Raw genomic sequence first — 8,416 nt, forward strand, 5'->3', positions numbered from 1 at the left:
GCGGAGGGAGGATCTCGCCCCTTCGCCCCAGGCTCTGCGGGCGCCGAGCCTTCCACCCTCCCTAAGAACTGGTTTCTACGAGGCACTGTGCGTCCAGGGAAGAGAAGGAGACTTGCCCCTCAGGACTGTGGGTGGGAGGACAAGTGGGAGTGCTGCTAAAGTTTGCCAGTTTTTTAGTTCATATGACTGAATGACAGAAAACCTGGGAAAGTTTGCATCGTTTAAAGGACTGGAGCTGGGGGTGCGAAGATCCTGTGCCGGCAGCGCCGTTAGTGTTTTAACATTGCCGCACACAGACACGTTTTGGTGATGCGGCGTTTGAGCTAGTTTGGCAGGTTCAGTCAATGACGAAACACTATGACAGAATACAGATGCTGTTAACCGATTGTCTGTCTCAAGATGACAAGTCTTAACTGGAATTTTCTCCTTTCGTGGTGTCAAGAAATGCTAAAAGGAGTTCATGGAAAATAAAAGAGAACACAGTTCTTCTACTTTAGGGATTCAGGCTCAATGAATCTTTATTATGTACTTCTTGACATTTAGTTTTCAGTTCTTTTTCTGAATCTTTTTGTTACTTGGCTATGTGAATATTCCAGTGAAAGCATTTGATTTGGTGCGTTGCAATCATTGCAGGCAAAGTGAACAGAGTATCTGTCATTACATCAGGCACCTATGCAAGGAAATTGGACTGTAATAATTAATCATGGCTTATGGCTTGCCAAGAAGGAACACAGTGAAAACTCTTTTGGGGGGCGGTTGTTTTAATGTGTAAGTATTTTTTTCATGGTAAGTAGTGACTAGAGATGGGGGAGGTCCTTGCTAAAATAAAAGTACTGGATACCCTTATGTTTCCCATGAGATATTGGACTTTGTAAGTGAGTGATTTTCAGGAGTCTGGAGGTCTCTGGGTGGTGCAAACAGTTTGCACTAGTCTGTTAACCTAAAGGTTAGCCATTCGGACCTACCCAGCAGGATCAAGGAAGAAACCCTTGGCAGAGTTGCTTCTGTAAAGATGATAGCCAAGAAAACCCCATGGAGCAGTTCTGTAACACATGGGGTCGCCGTGAGTCTGACCCCACAGCAACTCTTTTTTCATACTGAATTTTTTAAGACAACTGCTTTTTATGAGAATTAATAAATTGTCTTACACATACGAACTTATTTAATTGCCAAATGAGAAAACTGAGGTTCAGGGATATAGTTTGCTGGAAGTCATAGCCATGTAGGAAAGAAGTGAGAAGGTAGAGAGTCTGAGTCTTAGTCCAAAGCAACTTTTTCTACTACCACCTACTACCTTAAAATGCTTCTTTAGATAGTCCAAATTTATCTAAAAATGCCCTGGACCTGTGAAAAACTTGTATAGGCACCAGTGTTGAATAAACATTGACACTGATCAGCATAATTGTTATTCCAAACCAGTTTCAGGAAGGATACGTAATTAACTGGTACAAAGAGTCAGTTTTGCATCTTGTACATTTTGGGAGGCGTTATATTGATAATACAGGCTTTGAAATCAGTAAGACCTGGGCTCAAAGCCTGGCCCAACCACTGCCCCGCTACGTGACCTTGAGTAAATTACTTAATTCTCTGTGCCTTGGCCTTCACATCTATAAAATGTATATAACAATCCTTACCTATATGGTGTGGATTACAAACGAATTAATGTATGTAAAGTACTTGCACATTGCAAGTAAACACATAATGAACGTGCTGCTACCACATAACAGTTTCATTCTTTGTGATGTTCTTGCTCTTGTTTTGCTAATCTCTTTGCCACAGTCTATGATACCATTATGAATCAATTGACTTTTTAAAAACAATATTCACAGAGGTAAATGGAAATACTCTAGGGGGTTATAAAACCAGAGCTGTAGGAAAATCAGAAAAAAACTCACCATTGCATTTATTTAGTTTTGTCAGTTCATTATAGCAAATATCATTATAAACATAATTTCTGTAATGAAGATATTCCTATGTCTGGAGAATGATTCAAAGCACTGGTGTTATGGTCTGGGTTGTCCAGAATTTTATATCATAAATAATCTCTGCAAAACCAATGCTTACTCTGGTCCCTGACATTCTCTCAAGAACATATTGGCTATCAAACTATTTATAAGAGCAGCTAAGAAGAACAGAATGGTAGTAGCATGATTTAGAGCTGGCACGATTTAGAGCTCATTTGTTAAGGTATCTCCTCATCTTGGGCTTTTTTTGGTTAAATGTTTTTAAGATTATAAAAATAATACACTAAAAATATTCAAACAGTATAGAAGCATATGAAGGGAAAGTATGCTATCATACTGTCGTTGCTACTCATAGGTAAAATGCTTTGTATTTTTCTAGAAATTCTGCCTGCTATTTTATATATATATATATATATATATATATATATAAACCCATTGCCATTGAGTGGATTCTGACTCATAGTGACCCTATAGGACAGAGTAGAACTGCCCCATAGGGTTTACAAGGAGCAGCTGGTGGATTCAAACTGCCCACCTTTTGGTTAGCAGCTATAGCTCTTAACCACTGCACCACCAGGGCTCGGAAATAATATGTGTGTGTGTGTATATATATATACACACACACAGCACACATGCACAAACATACATACACACATACGTAAATATATAAATACGTGGGACCATGTTACACTTAGTTTTTTGCCCCACCCTATCCCTTAAATATATCTTGTATAGCCTAGTAGTTAAGAGCAACGATTCTGGAGTCTGACTTTCTGGGTTCAAATTCCAGTTTTGAAACCAACAGCTGTGTGACATTGGGCAAGTTGTACTCTGTTCTTCAGTTTCCTTATCTGTAAAATGAGGATAATAATAACACTTGCCTACTTCATAAGGCTGTAGCGATTAAATGAGTTCATATGTGTTAACTGCTTAAAACGGTGCCCAGCATATAGTAAGTGCTATATAATAAGCATTTGCTGTTTTATTGTTCATCTTTCCAAATCAACATATAAAGATCAACCTCATTCTTTATAACAGCAGCATAAAGTCCCATTACATGTACATACCTCAGTTTAACCAGGCCCTTCTTGATGGGCATTAAGGCTATTTCTGTGTGTGTGTGTTTTTTTTTTAAATAAACGATTTTCAGTGAACATTGTTATAAATACACTTTATGCACTTGTTCAAGTACATCTATAATTGTAGACTTCAAGCCACTCCTTAAAATTAATTGTAAAGAATCACGGAAGCTGGAGGAGGAAAACAAAGGGATGGCATGTGTGTGACACCCTAGCTTCTCCAGTTTGGACCAAAACAGGTCTTTTCACTTTCCTTATGCGTATGAGGCTGCACTCTCATTGACTGTAGATGAGAAACACGTAGATGATATTTTTTATTTCAGAACTAGGTTCAATAAAACAATTCATTTAATGTTTATGCCAGTACCAGTTGCTGCTGAGTCAACTCCTACTCATGGTGACCCCATGCGTATCAGAGTAGAACTGTACTCCATAGGGTTGTCTTTCTCTTCTTCTTTTTTTTAAATAATATTTTATTGTATTTAAGGTGAATGTTTACACAGCAAATTAGGTTCCCATTTAACAATTTCCACACAAATTATTCAGTGATATTGGTTACATTTTTCACAAGGTGTCATCAATCTCATGCATTCTGTTCTGGTTGTACCATTTCCAGTACTCTAGTTTCCATGCCCCCTTACCTTCTCATCGTTTTTTAGAGCAATTTTTGACCGTTTGATCTCATATAGATAATTTTTTAAAGGAGCTCATTACTCATGGGTGATATTCTTTATTTTATAAGCAAATCTGTTATTTAGCTAAAAGGTGACCTCAAGGTAGAATTTCAGTTTAAGGTTTAAAGAGTATCTCAGGGCAATAGTCTCGGGGAGTCTTCTAGTCTCAACTGGTCCAGTTAGTCTGGACGTTTTAAGAATTCGAGTTCTTTTCTACATTTTCTTCATGTTCTGTCAGGATCCATCTATTGTGGCACTGATCAAAACGATCAGTAGCGGTAGCCAGGCACCATCTAATTCTTCTGGTCTCAGAGTAGATGAGGCCATAGTTCTTGTAGTTCTGTAGAATACTTTGGGTAAACAAAACGTGGTGCATACATATAATGGATGCTTCCATCTAGTAGTCATTTCCATCTTTTTGCTATTGTGAATAATGCTGCAATGAACATAGGTGTGCATATATTATAAAGTATTTCTATTTCTAGCTTTTTGAGGAAGCACCATACCGTTTTCCATAATGGTCGTACCATTTTATAATTGCACTAGCAGTGGATAAGGGTTCCAGTCTCCCCACATCCTTGCCAGCTGTTTTATCAGTGCCATTTTGGTTGTAGTTGATTTGCATCTCTCTAACAGCTAATGAAGGGGGGCCCTGGTGGCGCAGTGGTTAAGTACTCAGCTGTTGACCAAAAGGTCAGCTGTTCGAACTCACCAGCTGATGTGGTAATCTGCTTGCATAAAGATTTACAGCCTTGGGAATCCTATGGGGAAGTTCTTCTCTGCCCTGTAGGGTCACTGTTAAGTTGGTATGGACTTGCCAGTGGCAGGGAATAGCTAATGATCACGAGCATCTTTTTATGTGTTTGTTGGCTGTTTATATGCCCTTTTTGGTGATGTGTCTGTTCATGTCCTCTGCCTATTTTTTTTGTAATCCTTTACCTATTTTTTAATTGGATTATTTGTCTTTTTGTTGTTGAGTTGTTGAAGTTTTCTATATATTTTAGAGATTAGGCCCTTACCAGGTATGTCATTCTCAAAGGTTTTTCCCAGTCTGTAGGTTCTTTTAATAAAGTCTCTGATGTTTAATTTTTAGGCAGTCCCAGTTATCTAATTTGTCTTCTGTTGTTCATGCATTTGCAGGTGTGTTTGATAATCTTTTTTAAAAAAATTAGGTCCCATAGTTTTGTCCCTGTGTTATCTTCCAGGAGCTTTATAGTTTTAGCTTTAATATTTAGGTCTTTGATCCATTTTAAATTAGTTTTTGTGTATGGTGTGAGGTATGGATTGTGTTTCACTTTTCTGCAAATCGATATCCAGTTTTGCCAGCATGATTTGTTAGAGAAACTGTTTCTTCCCCACTGAATGGACTTCAACCGTTTGTTGAAAATCTCCTGCCCATAGATAGATGGTTTTATTTGTTAGTTCTCAATTCTATTCCATTGGTCTCTGTGTCTGTCCTTGAACCAGTTTTGATTACTATGACTGTATAGTATGTTTTGAGATAGGGAAGTGTGAGACCTCTTACTTTGTTCTTCTTCAATATTGCTTTGGCTATTTGGGGACTCTTTCCTTTCATATAAAGTTGGTGATTAGTATTTCCATTTCAGTAAAGAGCGTTGTTGGAATTTGGATCAGGATTGCATCTTGCTTTGGTTAGTATTGACATTTTCACAATGTTAGGTCTTCCAATCCATGAGCGTAGAATGTTTTCCATTTATGTAGGTCTCTTAGTTTCTTGCAGTAGTGCTTTATAGTTTTCATTGTATAGGTGTCAGTTATCTAGTACTGCTGTAACAGAAATACCGCAATGGGTGGCTTTAACAGACAGAAATTTATTTTCCCACCGTTTAGGAGGCTAGAAGTCTGAATTCAGGGTGCTGGCTCTGTCGGCTGTGGAAGAAGGTCCTTGTCTCTTTGAGCTTCTGCTCCTGGGTGAGCTCCATGTGGCTTGGCATCTCTTTTCCCCATCTCTGCTTCTTTCTCTTGCTTGTTTAATCTCTTTTATATCTCAAAAGAGACTGACTTAAGACACACCCTACACAAATCCTGTCTTATTAACATGACAAAGACAACCCATTCCCAAATGAGATTATAACCACAAGCATAGAGGTTAGGATTTACAACACATATATTTGGGGGACACGATTCAATTCATAACAATAGATCTTTTGCATCCCTGGTTAGATTTATTCCTAGGTATTTTATTGTTTTGGGGTCTATGGTAAATGGTATTGCTTTCTTGATTTCCTTTTCCGAGTTCTCCTTGCGAGTGTAAAGGAACCCAGCTGGTTTTTGTGTGTTAATCTTGTACACCCCTGCCATTTTGCTGAATTTTTCTATTAAATCCAGCAGCTTTCTTGTGTAATCTCTGGGATTTTCTATGTATAGGATCATGTCATCTGCGAATAGCGATAGTTTTACTTCTTCCTTTCCAATTTGGGTACCTTTATTTCCCTTTCTTGCCTTATTGCTCTGGCTAGACCTTCCAGTACAATATTGAATAAGAGTGGTAATAATGGGCGTCCTTATCTTGTTCCTGTTTTCATGGGGAAGGCACTCAGTCTTTCTCCATTGAGAATAAGGTTGGCTGTTGGTTTTGCATCAAAACCCAAACCAAACCTGTTGCTGTTGAGTCGATTCCAACTTATAGTGACCCTATAGGACAGAGAGGAACTACCCCATAGCGTTTCCAAGGAGTGGCTGGTAGATTCAAACTGACAACCTTTTGGTTAGAAACCACAGCTCTTAACCACTGTGCCATTAGTGCTGATTTTGCATAGATGCCCTTAATTCCATAGGGTTTTCAATGGTTGATTTTCTGGAAGCAGATCACCACACATTTCTTTTGAGGCTCTTTCTGGGTGGACTCAAACTTCTAACTTTGCAATTAGCAGCCAAGAGCATTAACTGTTAGTGACTCTTGTTTAATGTTGCAGTTTGGGATTTCACTCCTTTCCCTAGTTTTCTAAGGGTTCTATTGGTGCTAATGATTAAAAAATAAATACAATGTTAATTCTGCAAAATAAAAAACACTTTTAAGATCTTCATGAGTTAGAAGCCTTTAAAGATAAGAAGCATGGACTTTGTACTCAAATATACCCAGTTTAAATACCAGCTCTGATTCTTAATTATTTAACTGCTGAGCCTCAGTTTCCTTGTTTGTAAAATTATGGTAACATTTACCTGCCTGGTGGTTGTAAGGGCTAAAATTAGACCACACACTCAAAGCACTTAGTATATGAAAAGCACCCTATTCAATGCATGATTGCTCTCTTCTTCCTTAATGTGAACATATTTTTGATCAGCCACAAAGGACTGGGAGTTTATAGTTCTTAACTATATCCTCTTAAAAGAGATAGAAAGGTTGGATTGACTCCAGGGAGGTTGTATTGTGAACAAAATTCCTGGCATAATTTCTGGCCATTTTTCACTGTATCTGTACAGTAAATATAAGGTGTTTTCTCCTGGCTAGATTTGCAACTCTGAAAAATCCTGAATACACTCCTGTAAACCAAAATATCTAGTGGACTGAGCTTCTGCTAAGGGTGATGTAACAATCTGGGAACGGTCAATGGTGATGGTTGAACAACATGATGAATGCAATTAATGTACATGTGAAGATTGTAGAAACGGCAAATGTTTTGTTACTTATATATTTACCACAATAAAACAAAACAAATCTAGTGGAAAATGGAACTGAGAATTAATAAGATCTCTTCTGTATGATACACAGTAGGTGCTTCAAAAAATATTTATTGAATGAATTAATGAATTTATGCCCCAGGCAGGAACCTTGGGATCTTGCACTGCTTACAAAGACCTGGTACAAGAACCTAGCCGACATCCGGTTGCCTTTCTTGGAAGAAATTACTTTTGGTAGTCCTATAAAACTCACAAAGAGTAACACCTTTAAGAATGGTCTGCTCCCCACAGCAGAAAGTAAGTTCCTTAAGATCTACTTTAATAAAATAAACTGTGTATGTGTCATTTTGCTTATTACCAGAGAAATGTTTCCATATGTTCATCCACACCCATACTCCCCACCTTTGTAGCCATGTCTTCTTGTTCAGTATTGAAGAATGTGAATTTTGCAGTGTGATAAATATTCAGTTTTGACTGCCTTATGCTTGGTGAAAAATGTTGATCTAATTGCTTTGTGTATTTGATTTTTCAGTCATCAAAATTGAAAGGAAGCATGAAATGAAGCGCCTAGAAAACCTCAAATGTCAGAAAAACGTAGCTGAGGAAATTCAGTTTTCTCTAACCGACAGGCCAGTTGGTTTGAGAAGACCTCTTCCACCTAAATAACAATCATTTCATCATTAAATCTGTACTTTGTTTTTCTTCCACGTCCAAAGGGGACGAAGAGCTCTGAAACTTTTGCTGTGTAAAGTTCAGTGCATACATATGAGTGCCCTGGTGGATGAGCTAGCTCCCCCCAGACATGGGTTAGTGGACAGCTCTCACAGATCTACTGGGTCCCTGGCACATGCTTTTTCCTTTGTATCACAAGCTGTAAGTAGATGAAAATGCAGCTGGAGTTGAGTAATTTGTTGCGTTCATTTTGATTTTTGTAAAATTGCAGTAAGGGAAGAGGAAACTCCTTTGTCAGAGGTATTATTTTGAAGAGACATTTTGAGTTTGCATCTTTAAGATCCCAAGGAGGGACAAAAAAGAAGACGAGAGAGAAATTCTTTCA

General features: G+C 38.1%; 1 protein-coding gene across 1 annotated transcript; it reads left to right on the forward strand.

The window, feature by feature from the left end:
* Positions 1-703: 703 nt before the first annotated feature.
* CUNH4orf36 (chromosome unknown C4orf36 homolog) lies at positions 704-8,025 on the forward strand. The gene is made up of 3 exons (XM_004390414.1): positions 704-768; positions 7,502-7,656; positions 7,892-8,025. The coding sequence occupies exons 1-3, from the start codon at positions 704-706 to the stop codon at positions 8,023-8,025; spliced, it is 354 nt and encodes a 117-aa protein (XP_004390471.1).
* Positions 8,026-8,416: the final 391 nt, after the last annotated feature.

The sequence above is a fragment of the Trichechus manatus genome, unplaced genomic scaffold (assembly GCF_000243295.1).
Source record: "Trichechus manatus latirostris isolate Lorelei unplaced genomic scaffold, TriManLat1.0 scaffold00296, whole genome shotgun sequence".
Taxonomy (NCBI): Eukaryota; Metazoa; Chordata; class Mammalia; order Sirenia; family Trichechidae; genus Trichechus; species Trichechus manatus.

Coding starts and splice junctions, on each gene's coding strand:
- CUNH4orf36 (XM_004390414.1), top strand. CDS start 704: ATGGCTTATGGCTTGCCAAGAAGGAACACAGTGAAAACTCTTTTGGGG. Junction 769..7,501: donor GGGGGCGGTTGTTTTAATGT/GTAAGTATTTTT, acceptor TTTATGCCCCAG/GCAGGAACCTTGGGATCTTG. Junction 7,657..7,891: donor TCTGCTCCCCACAGCAGAAA/GTAAGTTCCTTA, acceptor TTGATTTTTCAG/TCATCAAAATTGAAAGGAAG.